We start from the raw sequence: 18,290 nt of genomic DNA, 5'->3' as shown, positions 1-18,290 counted from the left end.
TTTATTAGGTAACATTTCAAATCTATCTTACCTCTCATCATTAATCTACTCAAAATTACTTTACAACATTGCTCCAAACAATCCAAATATCTTATTGACTTCATACTAGCCAATATGAAAAGAGGTAGGTTTTGTTTTCTCTGACCTAAAATTATTATATTCAACCAATGACTTGACCATTCTACTATCTCAGAAAACTGCAAGCATCTCCAAAAACATTGGGATAGAAAACAGCCATCTGTGGAAACACCTTCTACTTCCCTCCTAGCAACTCACTCTAGGCAATCTACAGGATAAAAGCAGATACTAATATTCCATTAAATGTATAATTAATTAGGTACATATCACTGAGCCTTTCGTGATTCCTTCTAGACTCCAGGGTGAAATGATACCTTGTGGTATTATGCTTCACATGTTAATTGCATAATACAGCTCTGACTGTCCGAGATGCATTTTCATTGACTATAGCTCTGCCTTGATATTACCAACAAACAGAAGGCTGCAACAATTACAAATAATTCCAGCTCTTGCCAATAAAAATTAGCATACATCTGTCATTATTGAATTTTGCCTCCTATTGTGCCATCCTTTTATTTTGTGGTTAGATTTCTCAGTCATTTTTTCTCTTAACAAAGCAAAATGATTTGTGCAACTTTCAGAATCATCTTTTACCTTCTCCATGCAGTCATGACTATCCATTATATCAAGGAATAGCTACCCTTAGAGTATATACATGTAAACATTCTTCTATGTTGAAAACTGGTAATTTATAGTCTATTCTTCTTCAAAGGAGATAAACCACTGTAGTAAATATTAACCATCCCATTTCCATTCCACTGGAATCATCAAAGCTATTTCTTCAAAGTAGCCTTGAATAATGAAAGGTGTTATTTTCTTCACAATATCTTTGTAAGCCACCAATTACCATATTGCTCACAATGTGCCCAACAAAATTACCTTTAATAAAACATTCCAACCATTAGCCACTGCATTTTCCTGCCATCTTGACGTGTCATCAGCTCAGGAAGCTCCAGAGCTACAAAGCCTGATTCCTACTTTAGTCACAAGCCAAAGGCTCAGCTTTGATCTCAGATATAGCCATGTGCTAGGAAGTGCTCAACACATGTCTGGAAATTAGAACCATACTGCAAACACAGCTACACATACTATGAGAACTACCGAGCTATGCACTCTAGACAAAACCAGTCTCAACCTCTTCAGCAACACCTAATGTTTGTCACCAATGTCAAATGTTGAAAATTCAAGCCATGTTTACCAAGCAATATAATGACTGGTCCAAAAATACCAAGATGTTTTTCTTAAAAGTCTGTCTTTTAGACTTTTAAACACTTAAGTCACTTAAGTCATGCTTACACACTTTTTCTTCTGTTCCCACAAAAGGTGAGAAACTGTAATATATAAGACAAAAACTGAAGATGTAGTGGAATAGCTTGTCTCCGGATAGCATCTAGAGACTGCAGCTTCAAATTAAATATTGAGTATAGGAATATTAATAAAATATCAGGAGCTGACAAAACCACATTAACTTCCAGGCATGTCATCAGTTTATCCATTACTACTTCAATATCCTCTCTTCCTTAATTTGATTAGCTAGTTCACTGGATCCTAACTTCCATAGATCCTCATCTCCCTGGTTATTTCCTAGTAAACACTTCTACATAATGCCCAATTTGGTGTTGCTGTTTTTGCTGCAGAAAAACACTAATTGTGTCATGTCTGACACTCTGGAATAAAAGACCATCTAGCTACCACTGGCATGTTCTCTTCGGGATGTCTTCTTAAAGGTTTTCTAGCTTTGAAGGAGGAACAAATCAGTATTTGCAGGTACCTGACACAGGAAATAGGAAGGATTTTTTCTTCCTCCAAATAATAAATTTAACTTTAGGGAGTGGGTAGAGAGGGTTGCCATTTATTACTGGAAATCATCTTATGGAACTTATGTAGCATATACTCTTTAAGAATTTTCAGCTCAGTATTTGTTATATGAATATCCACAGCAAATGGAAGGTAGATAACATTCTTTTCTAGTGCTGTGTTCTCCACTAGTCTGTTGCAACCCTCATCTTCCCACCTCCCATCACCCCACAAGTCAGCAGAATATGAAAACTCAACCATTTGCATGAGAACTGCAGAATAGTCTGTGTAACTGCTGAACAAGGGTGTAAAGTGGAACAAGTCCCTCAGCCTCTGCAAGGCCCTCCTGCTGAGAGTAAATTCAATTGGAGATGCCTTTGGCTTAGAAGAACTGTAGCTGCACAATTTCCTCATACTCTTCCACATGTTGCTGATGCCACAGGACCAAAAATTTAATTGACATGAAAACTTCTGGACTAAGCAGGAGTTTAGAGAACTGTTTTGATTTTTCTAATTATCTGACAAAGCCTTACAACCGTCATTGCCATTGAATCAGATGAAGCTGAAGACCATATGCAGACAGCAGTGGCTGATGCAGAACAATAATGCTCTTTGAGAATATTAAAAAAATCAAACATGAGAGACAAACAGTAATCAAGATATTCAGTCATTCTTTTGTTTATACTCTGTTTCACTGTATCTGTACATTGCTCAGTCCACTTATGTTTCATAACTTGCCTTTTGAGGAAAAAAAATTCCTTTTTCTAAGAAAAAAGCAATCAAAACAGCAAAACCAAATGCAACCATATTATTTTTTCCCAACTTTTACCTATTTCTCAAAGATTTAATTTGGGCCCAAGTGCACCCATAAATAATAACTTGTTTCAAAGATACACATCTTACACAGCTCTGCACAATTACTTAATAATGAAAGTTCGCCTCTCATGGGTCCCACAAGCTCTTATTGCCAACCACAAAAGCTGGTTACATCCATGAGCCAACAATGTTTTATTTATTCAAGAAACACCCCAAAGTGCTTGAAACTTATCTAGAATCCACAATCTCATATTTTGGCCTCCTGCAAATAACACGTTGCATGTTATGTTCAAAACAAGTCAAAGAGGACATAAAACCATCTTGTTCCTAACAGCAGTAAATATTAAAGATGATATGTTGAATAAGAATTTTAAAAATCTGAATGTAATATACTTTCCAATTTCAAGAAAATAAATCATTAAGATCAAAACTCTTGTTATTAATAAACATTTAAACCATACAATTTAATTATGATATGTGAGCTCAGCATGGGGAGGAAGCAGAGGTTTTTGGCAGATCTATGCATATATTGTATTTTTCTCAGAAAGAAAGATTTTCACACATCCCACTAGGCATTGTTGGGTTGGAAAAATGACACATACGTCCTTTGGAATGCAACAGTCCTTGACTACATCCTTAGAAAATCACTCTGAAAATGAACTAGCAATAAAATGCCCATTAAGTCAATTATACAGTTTTTCACTGCCAAATACTGATGTCAGAGCAATACAGCCATAAGCTCTTTACTAAGAAATACACTGAAAATATTTCCTTAGGCAGAATTTTTAAAATTTCATTTGTTTCTTTTTATTTTAAATTTTAATTTCAGCTGGGGTTAAGGGGATGGGGGGAATAAGAAGGAGCAGAGCCCTCAACACAAATACCAGCAGAGCATTCAAATATCATTGAAAATGTCTCTAAAGTGAAAAGAGTAGTTATGCACCTTTATCTCCCTAAGAAGTCTGCTCTAGCAAAAACTGTAATACCTGAGAATAAAGGTACATACTTTAATGATAATTAACTGAGAACAATTTCCTAATTGTTTTAAGTTCCCAAGAATAGGTTTGTAGTTTAGGTCTTTCTGGGCTAAAGCCCAATGTGTGCACATCTCTGTATTTATATTACTGCTGTCAGCCTAGGATAAGCCTACCTGGAGGAGTTTTTTGAAAAATACGATACTTTTCTGATGCCAGCAAAGACACACAGAAAAACACAGACAAACTTTTGGAGTAACCATGTTCCCAGATGGCAACCAGAGCATTGATAGAATTTTTAGAAGAATTTGAATGTATGTTAGAAAGAATCACTAACTTCAAGATCCAAATAGAGTTGATTTATGGCCATGAACGAGTCTGGACCACACACTTCATACATATGCGGGTTACTGTTTACACTTTAGAAGACTTCACAAATTTTGTGTAAAGCTCTTGACTCAATAACAAAGAGCTTAAGTAAAGAAGCAGCCAGCAGCTAGTTGTGTGGAGGAAGCACACAGAACCACTCTCGCTGTAGACTCCCTGCAGCAGCAGGGTCTCTTCCATACAGGCTTTCTGTTCCTGCAGAGAAGGAAAGAGGCTGCCTCCAACACAGCCTTTGGCACCAATACTGAAGGTGAAGCATGGACCAAAAAGCCCAGTCCTGCTTGGCCTTCAGTTTGAGCATTTATCAAGTTCCACGTCCAGAGGAGGCTGGAATAAAAATCCTCAAAAGTGACAGGCGACTCTCATAGCACTAGCTCCCAAACCTGTGGGGCAAGGATCCCAGTTTCAGCCTTTGCAGCTCTTCTTTTCTAGGTAACATTTCTAAAAACTTACATGAAATAGAATACATCCATGCAACATACTACTAACACCTGCAACATTCAACTTACATGACTATATTTTGTTTCTGAAATACCTACCAATGTTATTTTTAGAACATGCTTGTATCTCAAAACGAATAAACTATATTACTAGATTTGAAAAGATTGTATTCTACAATATAACAAGGAATTTTAAATAAGTCAGCCTTACAAATTAACATAAGGCTTGTGTCTGTAGTGCTTATCGATGCAAAACCATCTTTGATTTTTAGCAGCATTCTGGATACATTAACAGCATTCTTAATAGCTAAAGGTTTGTGTTGAAAGCCCATGGGTTTAATTAGTATCAAGGCCAGGCACTGGTTTTTATAACAAGCTACAGAAAGGCAGATATCTCTAAGGCTGTCATTATGATAGTGGTGCTCATATTTTTAGTAAAAGATATTCAACAAAAAACAGGGGTAAGCATTCCTATTTTCCAAAATATAATTCACAGGAGATAAAGTACAGCCTGAAGCACACAGAAATATGTATATAATAAGGGATAGAAACATATACAGTGTTATATCTTGTATTACAAACAATAAGATACATCTTAGAATATATTACAATCTGGGACTAAGATATTTCAATCTTCAGAATTTCATAAATTCTCTACATAATTGCTTGGAATGTCACAAAAAATAAAATGTCTTTGCTTCTTCTCACATTTTTTTCTCTCAAAAAGCGCTGTAATAAAATTGTGCTTACGGACGACTTAGCTTCTTAACTAAAATCATTGTCTGTAGACAGTATAGGACACTCTCTGTACAAAGAACATTTTTTCCCCATATTTACTCAATTACACCATGGTCTCTGCTAAACTTCAATTAGAAAAAAGTCTATGAATTCTAAAGGCTAAACAGTAAGAGTGAACTTTAATTTTTTTTTAATTGGTGATTGAATTTTTCTGATTTAGCAAGAGGAACATGATAACAGCTGCCTAGAAATGCAGGAAATACTTTCTAGTAAATTACAATAAATTATTTTTAGCTGAAATGTAAAGTAATTTCATCTTATTGCTTTGGCAAACAAGAAAGTAATCTACCTAGCTAGAATAATGGGATGAATTTCTTCACAGATGACTGATCAAAATCCTTGATAATCAATTGCAACAATTCAGCATTAGTTGAAAATACTCATAATTGGACATAATCAAGCTTAACATTTCTATTTTAAAAGACACATATCTATTATAAAAGTAGGTATTAATAAAAGAAATTCAATTGTGTAAATGTAATGCTTGTGCTATTCTTAGTCATTTAATTCCACCTATGCTTTATTTAGTTCAGGAGAAATCAGAATTTCTTTAAAGAAGAATGATTTGGTACATGTATGGTATATCAAGCACAGGATTTTTTTTTACACACTCGATAACAATTATAAAAGTATACAAGCAGCAGCATTTTTCTTAACTACAAACATAATTTTTTAGGGATAAACCAAGCTCAGATGTGGTTTCCTATTAAGTGGATTTCAGTTCTGTGTGTTGACAGGCACACTGATTTAACTCCTTGATGCAAAACTTTTCCATAAAAGAGATAAAGCTTATTTAATTCCATTTTCTAGCAGTATTGTTATTTCAAGCTAGTTCACACTGCCCCATGTGACAACGCAGATCAGTATTAAAAGATGGCAATTTCCAAGGTTTTAATCAATAAGCTGTCACACTCACAGAGGCTACCAAAAATGCTGTTGAAACATAGCGCTCACAATTTCACATTTCTTGAGCGATTAAAACCAGTATGAGTCATGCATCCACCCATTATCCTCAGCTTCTTTACTCATGCTCTCTTCTATTGTATAGTATCTCTGGTTTTGGTATTTGGAGTTTTTTAAAAGCTTTTAGTGGCTAGAAATACAGTTTTGTAGCAACCTTTTTCTGAAAGAACACAAAACTGTTCTTAATTTCTTTGGCTTTAGACTTTGTCTAATCATTCTTCGAAGTAATATTATTTTAAAAGTCCCAGCACAGTTTCTAAGAAAGACTATACTGTGCAGTTCATTCTTCTTGCCGAACAAAGGCTTGTTGTCTGATTTTTCACTTCAAATTATTCATAATCGTATCACCCACAAATCCTCACGCTATAAAGTGATCATGCAATCATGCACCATAAATCAAAGTTCTTAAAAGGTAAAACAAAATCCTACCTTTATGTAGCCCCAAGAAACTGAGAGTAAATAGTTTGCCTCAGGCATTTTCGATTTTTTTTTCTATACTACCAATCTAAGCTATCAGTTCTTTGCTATCTGACACTGCAAAAGACTTCCAGGAATAAAGATTCCGTCTTCCCTCTCCTAATTCTTTTTGCTGGTCTTCAGGTTCTCAGCAACTGTGTGCTCAGGAGGCATACTGAAGTGAAATCCAACCGTGTGGTCTTCTGATTGTATAAATGCCATTTGTGAAACTCCAAGCATTCAGAGGCAACGTTGAAGACACATTTTGTACGAGCTGAAGAAATTTCTGAAGAGCTAGGGATATGCATATTTCCTGAACACCAGGATTTAATGAATAATGTATGTCAAGATGCTCAGCTGCTCAAAGACTTGCTCTATCAACAGCTACCAAATAAGGACCTGAAGAGGAAGCCACAGACAGTGGCAGCGATCCCTCCCATAGAGCCATACTAGCAGCCAATAGTGTGTCACCCTAAAAGATATAAATCCACAGGGCTGGTATCATGATCTATGGTAATTTCTCATTGGCTGATTCTGGGGACTCTCCTGGGCATGGGATACTTTTTTTTCTTATTTTCTTTTCCTTTTTTTTTTCCCCTCCCGGACAGCAAATGCCCTTTCCTAATGGCATCCCTGCCTGCAGCATTCACATGCCATTCAAAAATAATTGGGCTAAAGTCTCGTCATTTCAGCAGCATTAACCAGTTTTCAATGGACACACCATCCAAGCAGTCAAAATTAGTATTGTGCATACATCTGCCTGGATTGCCTAGTGGGATTATTTTTTCATATGGAAGAAAAATATATTTTGAGGTGTTTTTTATGGGAAAGAAACCCAGCATAAATAGATCTATATTTCTTAAGTAGTTTATGATGTGCTTTAACAATGAATGTTTTTGGCTTTTATGTCATCTACATTAAAAAGTTAACCACCTCAGACTATTGGGCCAGGCTGCTAATGCTTTTTTATTTAAAGAGGTAAATGCAGTTATTATAAAGCTAAAGTGAGTCATGTGTCTTACAATTCCCAGTAAATTTTAAGCTTCCATGGAGATGTAAGAAGTGAGACAATAAGAGTCCTCAAATTCTCACTGTATTTATTCAACTTTTGCTCTTTCTGCCTCAGCAGATTATTATAATCAATTACAGCTATACATCATTGAAAAAAAGAAGGGATTGATTGAAAGTGGAGTGTGTCAGAGAGCTGACTCAAGCATTAAATAAAAGATCCCACCATCTGCCACTCAGAGACCAAAACTTGAAAGGAGGAATACATTATGCCCACGGCAGGGGGGGTTAGAACTAGATGATCTTTGAAGTCCCTTCCAACCCAAGCCATTCTATGGTTCTCTGATTATCTTGCTCCACTCTGTGCAAGGCACATGCACTACTGCAGCAAATTTCAGTCTTTGTAGTGTCAAAAGAAAGAAAGAGTGACAATGGGCAAATGCCTAAGAACAATCTGAATGAGGTGCAGTGTTCAGCCTAATCCCACACTGCTGATTCACTGGAAGATGCTGACTGAGAATGGTCATAAGAGAGGTTTTGGCTGAAGTAGTCAGCAACACTAAGTGCTTCAAAAAGAATTGAACCTGTAAAGATCAATAGGGCAAAATGTTATATAAACAAATCTCTTCCTTACAGCAGAGAAACCTAGAGCAGTAGGACAACTGGATACAATCAACAGATCATCAGTACTTAAAGTATTTTCTTGTGGAAGGCATACTGTTTGCCTTAAAATAATAAATAAATTTTATAGATAATAAAAACCTTTTCTGGCACATTTTAATATGCACAGTTATACTTGGTCTGAATGGATGAAGCTAGATGTTTACAAAACAATTAAGTTTTGAAAACAGACCTGGGGTTACTAGACACTCAGCAAGACATTAAAGACATCAAAAGAAACTTTTAGAAAATATTTCTCCTGATTGTTCCAGCTCAACTTCGTTATGCTGAATACAGAGCTTCTCTACATCTGTGTTTCATTGTCTTCCTATCACGCACAAGAGAGCACTGCTGCCACCTACCCAGCATCAACACAGAAGTGGAAAAATGATGCCTTCCTCTTCAGGAAACAATTTCAAGCATGACTTAGAAAATGGTAAATTAACTTTTGGCTACTTTAGGAATGAAGCATGTGAGTTTTGGTTGCAATAGGTTGTATAAGAAGACATAAAAAAGTCAAGTCTTAAATATTTTTTTCTAACTTTGCTACTAAAGGCTGCTGCCTCATGAAATATTAACAACTCTACCCAAAGAACTGTTCTCAAAAGAACTTGATTCAGATAAGAACTATTTAAAATGGCTGGTACGTAAATTACACCAGCTGTTGAGCACGTATTAAAAAGTCATCAATTTCTTTTTTCTTCCCCACTAACGTAGGAGACAAAGACACATCTACAAGAATTACTGAGTAACAGTTGGTGGAATTTATTGAAGAATGGTGTTTATGAAGTTATTAGCTAGGTCACTTTGATACAAAACCAGGAAAAAACATTTTCCTCCAATGTAAATATATGTTACATCAATTCACTCTAGCTCCATATTAACTATACTGATAAAAGGCAATTACACCTGATATGCACTGCTTATTACTGACTTCTACTATTTTTTTAAGACTCATAGTCTCAACCTCATAAAATTAATGATTGCTGTAATAGAATTGAATTGTATAACTTCACTGATTTAGAAAGCATGCCCCCTGACTTTGGCAACATGATCTCAGTTGTGGAGAGTCAGGAAATTCACAGCAGCTCTTATTTACAAGAACGGTTATGGTTGATTTTCCTCCTGAATTCCCAGGTCACAATCATTGGATAACTAGCTTTAGAGGAGGTTATGGTGGATAGATGAGTGCATTGCAAATAGCTGCCACTAACTAAATACCTAGAGGAATTCAAGATAAGAAAAAAAAATTTAGGGATTCTTGTTTTTCATACAAATATACATCCATGAAGATAAAATATGGGGGAGGAAGGACATAATGACATTTTCTACAATGGTTCCAATCAATCAAAGTATATGGAAATGGGAGAAGTGTAATTTGAAATTATAGTAAGTGAGTAATAAAATAATTCAGAGAAAAAAAAAAAGAAAGTTTTTAATAAGCACTGTTACGTGTTTTGAAAGAATGAAGACAATGACCTTGAAAGACTCAAAGATGATGAAGTCCCTTAACACCCTTAGCAAAAGTTAGCTATTATTTAATCAATGATTTTGGACAACTTTCTCCAAAGAAGTCATAAGAAAAGGCGGCAGAAATTCCAGGAGCTGCCATGTTAAGTTTTAGCATGCTTTTAAAGACTTCAAAAATGTTAATTTTTGCTACTTAAAAGTCCCAAGCAAGATGGATAGGTCGGTTCAGACCACTTCATGAAACCCCAGTCCTGAGTATAATAGCAGAAAAGCTGATATGCACATATTCCTGGTTTTGCTCAATAAGGAAGTGAGACATAAAAGCGTAATTAATGCCAGTCAGTATCATTTATGTGTTTAAGCATAATATTCTTGTACTGTCATAGAGCATTTGATTTATAACTGTTAAATATTTTGCACAACTCTCAATGTTGAGAGAAGGCACATTGAGTGGGCTAAGAATCTGTTATAGACTCTGTCCTAATGGTCATAAACAGGCTGTCTTCATCTAATGGGACTGTTTTAAGTAAGGTTTTGCACGACTTCAAACTGTTTCATGGTACTAAATATCTTTGATGATCTGCAATTATGTCACTACCATGAAAATTTCCAGAGTTAAAATTTCCTGAGAACAGAAACAACTGGGAGGAGGAGTGGTTTCATGGGATAAACTGTGAGGATGTGAAGGTCACCACCAGCAGCCTTGCTTGTTTAGAATATTGACATCATTCATATAAACTACAGCTCAGGGAATTTAAGGGGAAAACTACATACAGTTCAGGGAATTTAATGTCTGCAAGGACGCCATCAATTAGGAGCACGGTTCATGACTAGGTGAACTACACTGAAGAAAGTAGGAACCCTGAAGAGTATGTAAAGTCACAACAGGGCATTTCATAGTGATACTGTCATGCCCAAAAATCTGTGTCTTCTGTGACTCTAAATAAAAAGAGAGGCTCTAAACCTCTTATTCTGGCAACACATGTAATGGAACAGTGCACACAGTTTTAGTGCCTCTTTTCCTAATTTCTATTATGTACATTGTGTAGAAAAAAACCCTTGCTAATATTATAAATGTGACAGAGAAAATCTTCTGTAGTAAAAGAAAAACCTCACTCTATTTAACTTATAATCCTACAGCTACTGTGGAGAATAATGAAAATGAGAAAACACAGCACACCTGACATGATTCTCTAGCACCAAAGAAGCAACAACAAGCAAGGAAGGGCAGCTGAAACTGCTTCAAACCAACTGGGCTGAAACCAACACACACTACAAGATGACATAGGGAAGGTCAGCAGTACCCTGGGTGTAGTAGGAAGAGCATCGCCAGCAGGTCACAGAGGGTGATCCTGCCCCTCTACTCAGCCCTCACTGGAGTGCTGTGTCCAGTTCTGGGCTCCTCAGCACAAAAGAGACATAGGACTCCTGGAACAATTCTGGAAGAGGGAAGCAAAGACGATTTGGGAGCTCGAGTATCTCTTTTACAATGAAAGGCTGAGGGGCCTGTGCATGTTCAGCTCCAAGAAGAAAACGCTGAGACGGAACCTTATCAATGTATATAGTATCTGAAGAGAGGATGTTAAAAGGCTGGACCAGGCTCTTCTCAGTGGCGCCAAGCAATAGTACAAGAGACAATGAGCAGAAACTGATGCACAGAAAGTTCCCCCTGAACATGAGGAAGAACCTTACTATGTGGGTGACTGCACTGTAACAGACTGCCAGAGAGGCTGTGTAGTCTCCCTCACTGGATATATTCAAGCACCGTCTGGACTCAATCCCATGCAACGTGCTCCAGGATGGTCCTATTTGAGCAACAACGTGGGACCAGATGAGCCACTGGGGTCACTTTCAACCTTATTCTCTGATTTTCTGATTCAGTTGCAGTACTTTTACGAACTGTCACATGGGAGACTTACTACCTTGGTCTTTCCTACTACAGATAAGTGATGGGTAATATAAAAATGTACTTAGCTTTGAGAGAAGAGCAGTGCTCTCAAATGCAACTCCTTGGATTGACTATTGCACAAAGAGCATTTTGAGAGATGTCTGAGCATCAATTCTGAATACAAGTGTGCTGGATGTAGTGCATCTTGTCTAGTAAGCAGCAGAAAGTAAAGCAAAGAAGTAGACATCTGAGCATATCACCCGTTTTAGTTTTCAAGGTTGTACGCACTACAAACAAGAACAGACAGCCTGAACAAATCTCATAAGCCAGATGATGAACCTTTGAAAACATGAAAAAGGTCTGTGGCAGGTGGTTAGAACTAAGTAATCTTTAAGATCCGTTCCAATGCAAACATTTCTATGATTCTATGATTTTTAGACTGACCTTCCCACATGAGAGAACAGCAGTAATCACCTGTGTCAAATCCAGCTCCTACTCATCACAAACACAGCACTGTTTTCACAGCTTTAGCCAGCTCCATCTGTGAGCTGTGCTGGTATGTACACCACCAAAGCTTCCCCACAAAATGGAGAGTCTACTCAGTGCTGGAAGGCCACCGCAGAAAAGAATGGTCATTTCATCCAGCAAGCAAGAGCATGTGGATGGACTCAGCCAAAACCCAGAGCCGGACTAGAGGAAGCAGCAGCACAGCCAGAGACAACAAAACTACACTGAATCAAACAGCCTCACCAAAAATTCTCTGGGTTCCACATAAGAATCTACGCTTGTAGGATTTAAGTAAAAAGTCCCAAACATACCATTAGTAATTTTACAAATATGAGAAGTTGTTTCAACTGTGACAACCAGCTGCCACACACTAAGTGAGCTGTGGGGACAGAGACAAAGCTGGGTCTCATGCTGATATCAAAAATAGATGAACTTCACTGGTGGCTGAGAATTGATGACAGTAAGTGGAACATATCTCCAGTTCTTTTGAAGGAAGTTTTAAGTGTGCTAACTGCAGCACGATTATACTGCTTTAAAAAGGTTTTCTTAGAAACCTTTGACCTGTCAGAATTACAATTGTTAAAAATTATGGACTAGCCTATGCAGTTTCATTTTTCAGATATTTTTATTTGGAATATATAATTCTTATTAATAAAATACGAGAATTTTTTGTTGTTAAACAAACTGAGATGACGACGTTCCTTTGAACTACTTTAGGGGAATTATGTAGTAAAACCCAGGAGCTAAGATGTTTAATAAAGAGTAAGGGTCCCTTATTATTTAAATTTAACAAAAAAAGAAAAAAATTAATACATTCTGATAAGATATGTAATTCAGTGTTTGTATTTAGTGCCCTCTAGTGATAGTAAAAGCATTAGCTATGAATATGCAGGAACATGAAGCTTCTTTCAGATCATAAATGCCACAACACAGTTCACTAATTTTTCAACCATACCAGAGCAGGGTCTTTACAGGTACTCTCTACAGCTGCAGCATTTTCAATAGACACTCGTGAGCAACTGCACAGACAACAGAAACAACACCTATTTCGACTCTTATTTTGAGGACCACGGTCAATCCTTTAAGACACAATACATACTAATCATTCTCTTGAAAGTTTTTCACATAATTACAGAGCACATATGTATGTAATAGTCTCTAAAAAACACCCCATGCTATATGGAGTTTAATTTCAACAAATCTTAATATTTTTACAATATCATGCTATGTATTTATTTTCCCCTGAATATGATCCTATCAAAACTATGTAAAATACAGAGAAGCTAATGTTAAAAGCTAATTTAGATCACAGAAAGGTCGACCAGGGCATGACAACAGCTGCAGTTAGGACAGCAGGTTTGAGGAGACAGAAAGCTGTAAGAAATAGTTCTGGTGGTTATTGCTCTGACGGAATATTGGCAACTGACATATCAATTACCCAAAAAATGCAGAATTGTATGAAAACCTTACTTCTATTTTTTTTATGTAGATGCACCCTGCAAATAAATAAGCACCCTGTAAGTATTTACCATAGCATAGCCATGAAAGAAGTTTATACCCACACTACGCATTTTTGCAGATAGCTATATGTAGGAAAAGTGCAGAGAGGTGTAATACTTAATTCAGAAGGCTGCAATGGCACGCTTATCCTAAGATTGATACAGCTATACCAGCACAAACTAAGCTTTACAGGGATTCCTATTTCATACAGAAAACTAGTTTGCTATATAAGAACAAACCTAAGTTTTTTACAGGTATTGCTGGATTAATCTTACTTCTCCCGTAACATGGCATTCTTATTTTAATGATGTGTTTCTGCTGCAGACCTTGCCAAAGTCAAGCTTTAACAGTTCATCAGAAATACTGTTGAATGGTTGTAATTTCATGCAAAAAGAAATGAGTTTTTAATCCATCTTTGTACAGCTGTGAAAGAAAAAAAAAAAAAAAAAAAGATTCCACAGACAAAACCAGAGATTTGTGGAATATGAAGTGATTACTAACACTGCAACAAGCTCAATACAGCCCTGATAAACATGCCTTAGCAAATGCCCGCAAATCATAGACTGTAGATACCAACATTTTGAAAGCAAACTGCAAGTTGTTTCATGCAATTTTGTTGGTTCACACTCCAGTTTTATTAAACCATGGCTGTTGTATTTCTTATTAAGGTGCATGTGACAGCATCATTGTTCTTTCAAGGAAGAAGTGATAATAATGATTTCAATGTGTCCTTCTTACCTTTCATTTTATTATTTATTTAGATGTTAGAAATGTGCTCCACATCTACAGAGCTTCACAAAATAATGAACATCTATTCATCTGGAACAAGAGAAACAACTAGTCTCATCCATTACACCCTTGTCTCATGCATATAGGGAAACAAAAAAAAAAAAAAAAATCATGCTTATTTTTCTGTGTAAGAGAGCATTTCACCTGAATGCCTCTAGGTCAAATTAAGCAAGCAATCACAAAACCCAAGTGGTTTCCAGTCCCACATTCAGGCATACTGTGAGGCTGGGTTTATGGCTCCACATGAGGGAGATGGAGACATGATAACATAACCAGGCCAAAGGCAGCTCTATAGTTTCCTGAACAGCATGCTTATTACCTCTGTGATTTAAATCCCTCTTACAAGAAGACTTAGTATTTGCATGAGGCAGCTTGTGGTATGTTTCCTTACTCCTTGCCTATAGATACCATGATTTGCCCCTCATGCTGTGCACAGAAACCAAGTGCCTTTAGGGTCCCTGCCTCTCGCATGGTGCTGACAGTGCATGCTGGGTGCTGCTGCATTCCCATCACGTGGACCAGCTCTGCCCCATGGCCTGGTGCTCAGCTCATCAGCCACAGATGAGCTCACACACAGCCAGGGCTCAGCAGGTTCAGGCCAGGCCATGCTGGGAGATGTTGGCCAAGTGCTGGAAGGGCAGGTGACGCGCCCACGCCTGGCGGTGAGCACTCCATGGTGACTGCCCACGTCACCATGTCCTCTTTTGAGGTTCTTCCACGAATGCAGACCTGCATCACTCCATCCCAACAGCGTTTTGCTTCTTCCTACTCCACAGTGTAGGTTGTTGTGAGACAGAGGTATTAACCCAGAACCATTCTTGTGCTACAAGGGTCAAGCCTCGCCAAGCTCAGAGTCCACAGGCTACAGCCCAGAAGCCCTTCCAAATACTGCCATTTTTGCACCAGGTTTTAGCTAAGAGAGCTACAACTCACACAACCCCTACTATTAGTCTCCAACACAGTTACTACAACAGTAGAAATTTTGTAGGAGTCCTCTTACCTGCATGAATTTATCCTCTTTTTGTGAAACTAATCTAACACCAAAGCAAGCACTAGGACTATCTCAAGTCACACATTTGAGTATAAATATATGCATTTCTCATTAACATTGTAGAAATGGATTTTAGGCAAGAGGCAAACGTTTAGACATCCTCCAGGAGTTGTTTTTCAATATTTTAATATTATTCACGACTGACTGTTCAAATGTAGAAAATGGTTTTATGCTAATTTTTCTACAAGAATTAGTGCTGCTCCTGAGAAACCTCAGTTTGACAATAAATCCATATTTCCAAGTAAACAGTTTGATAGTTAAATCAGTATTTTCTTTTAAAATACTGCAATGTGGCTTGTATTTAGCAGTTTCCACTATGTACTGTAACACCATACAGTAATAATCCCCTTTTGCTAACACTGCTTTTATGCATGGTTTATAATCAGTTAATATTTTGTACTTAACAATCATTAAAAGTACATTCATAACAAATTAATATACTTTAGTTTTGATAATATAGTTCACTTATGTACTCACATAGCACAGAAAACCCTTAAAGAAAACCTAATTTAAAACTGAACCTCTGTTTAACCAATGATAATCCATAGATTATCTTCTTTTCTGAACACTAAACTAATGAATCTCATCATTCATACAAAATTTGAAGTGAAAAGCAGGTTAAAAAACATGAAAGTAATGTCACATACTGAAAAATGATTAGGCTCCACTAAGTGAAATGCAACATTAGATTGAGCTATATTCTCTGATAGACTTGCAATATGGATACAAAATGCACAGAAATTATTCAAGTAAAAGATTTTCTATTAATCTTTCATTATTATTAGGTATTTTAACAGGAATCAATGCATTTTTCATATTTCAGTCCTCTTAGATATATACTCTTATGTCTCTATAAAAATCATCCCTAATTTGAAAAACATCTTAAAATCACACAAAGCCAATAAGGGCTAAATAAGTATGGCATCATCATCATTGGCTCACATTTTCATTTGTTAAAAAAAAAAACCCAAAAAAAAAAACCAAAAAAAACCAACAAACAAACAAACAAACAAAAAAAAAAAACAACCGGAGAAACTTTGTCTGCTTTTTTTGCCCATTTACATACAATATTTGGAGCAACTCAAAAAGCTCTGAGCAGCACACGAAATACTGGAAAGACCTTGGGCGATGCAGAAAGACATCAGCCTATCCAATCACATGGGGATACATGCAGAAGCCCAGTTTTGCCCCCACAAGGATGGAAACATTAAAAAAGTTCACAGTCTGTGTCTAAATAAGCTTTCTCCAGTTTTCCAAAGAAGCTCTTGTGTTAACAGCTGATTCTATCAGCTCTTTATCAAAGTGACAACAATGACAAATAAAACCAGCTTTGGGCTCCATTCCCAGTCTGATGAAATAAATGTAAAGACTCCCACTAGCTCCAGCTAGTCGAATTCAAACAAAGTGTTCAAACATTTCAGACAACAGGAGTGATGTCCTGGTACATCAGTCCTGCCCATTCCTGCTCAATCCCATCTTATGTTCAATCTCCAAACCAGAGAAAACAACCTGAAACCATGTAATAAATGCAGTTCACCCATGCAGGACTGTGAAGTTACCCAGGAGCTTATGTCTCATTTAAGGCAAATTCCATTCAAAATGAGATGCAATATTTGATAACTTCAGTGAATCTTTAAGTTAATTTTCATACTCACTTCACAAGATATGCCTGTATTGTTAATTACTTCTAAATCTACTGCTACACATGTAAAAATCATAATCCTTGCTTTTAAAAACAAAATGTTTCTCATTTTTAGACTGTTTTCTCTGAGTACTAGATGGTGAGAATTCCCAATATTACCCAATCCAGTGTAAGCACAACGCATACTTTTCCTGACAAAAATGAGGATTTGCCTTGGCTAGTGTCTAGTGCACTACTCTATTAGTCACCTCATATTAAAATATAAGTTCCAAATACCAGTTAAAGTCCCAGGTCTTGATTAGAAAATTTTATGAGAGAAAAAGGACCATTATGAAGCAAAGCAGTACGATTTGTCCAAGTCTGAAAACAGACTTCTCAAAGACCACTGGTAGTCTGGTAGAAGAAGTACAAGTCAAAATGGATCTTATCCCTTCCGGTGCTGCTACCTATGAGTCCATCAGCAACAATCAGCAGACACAGTACAGGTCAGTGTGACTCTCACCATTCAACATAATTATGTGTAACACCCAAAGATGAGACATTACTGCTGGGCAGGATGTGGGGGTGAAGAGACTCTGGAGAACACAAAGGTTTGTGTACAGCATGCTATTTCAAAATAGCCAAGACACAGTAGAAGGAAACAAAGAAAGTAAACAAAAAAAACTGATATAACTCTTCCCTCAAGAGTAATTAAGGCAGGGTTTTCTACTCAGCCACACTATTGAAATGACAGGTTGCAATAAGATTTAAAACTCAACATCTGTCCTCTCATTCTGCCTCTAAACAGTAAGGCAGCTTTAGTTTTCTACAATGGGGACATTTTTCAAGCTCTGATAACAATTTCAAGAACAAACCAAAACTGCCTATGTACATCAGCATGCTTTTATTTACACCACATCTATACAATCTAAAAGACACATGAGCACAGGAATAGTATCTAGCTGAAAAGACAAAACACCACAACATAGTTATCAAACTATTTTTCTTCCTGCAGATTTATTTTATCCCAACAGCACAGTTTTATTTTGTATTATCATTCCTACAACCTATCTATCTTTCACAGGCC

General features: G+C 36.8%; 1 protein-coding gene across 4 annotated transcripts in view; it reads right to left on the bottom strand.

Annotated features, from left to right (window-relative positions):
* The window catches only part of PDE4D (phosphodiesterase 4D), a 347,631-nt gene that overhangs the window by 13,480 nt on the left and 315,861 nt on the right, over positions 1 to 18,290 (bottom strand). Inside the window, exon 1 of one of the 4 annotated variants that reach the window (XM_058044063.1) lies at positions 6,683 to 7,062. The exons of the other annotated variants lie outside the window; for them this stretch is intronic. Coding sequence (XP_057900046.1) covers positions 6,683 to 6,730 — 48 coding nt within the window. The 5' untranslated portion in view covers positions 6,731 to 7,062. Of the gene's footprint in view, positions 1 to 6,682; positions 7,063 to 18,290 lie in introns of those variants that run through there. 4 annotated transcript variants of the gene reach the window in all.

This window comes from Melospiza georgiana, chromosome Z, assembly GCF_028018845.1.
Source record: "Melospiza georgiana isolate bMelGeo1 chromosome Z, bMelGeo1.pri, whole genome shotgun sequence".
Taxonomy (NCBI): Eukaryota; Metazoa; Chordata; class Aves; order Passeriformes; family Passerellidae; genus Melospiza; species Melospiza georgiana.
Note: the sequence above shows the minus strand (reverse complement) of the source record. Positions and strands in the feature narration are given on the sequence as shown.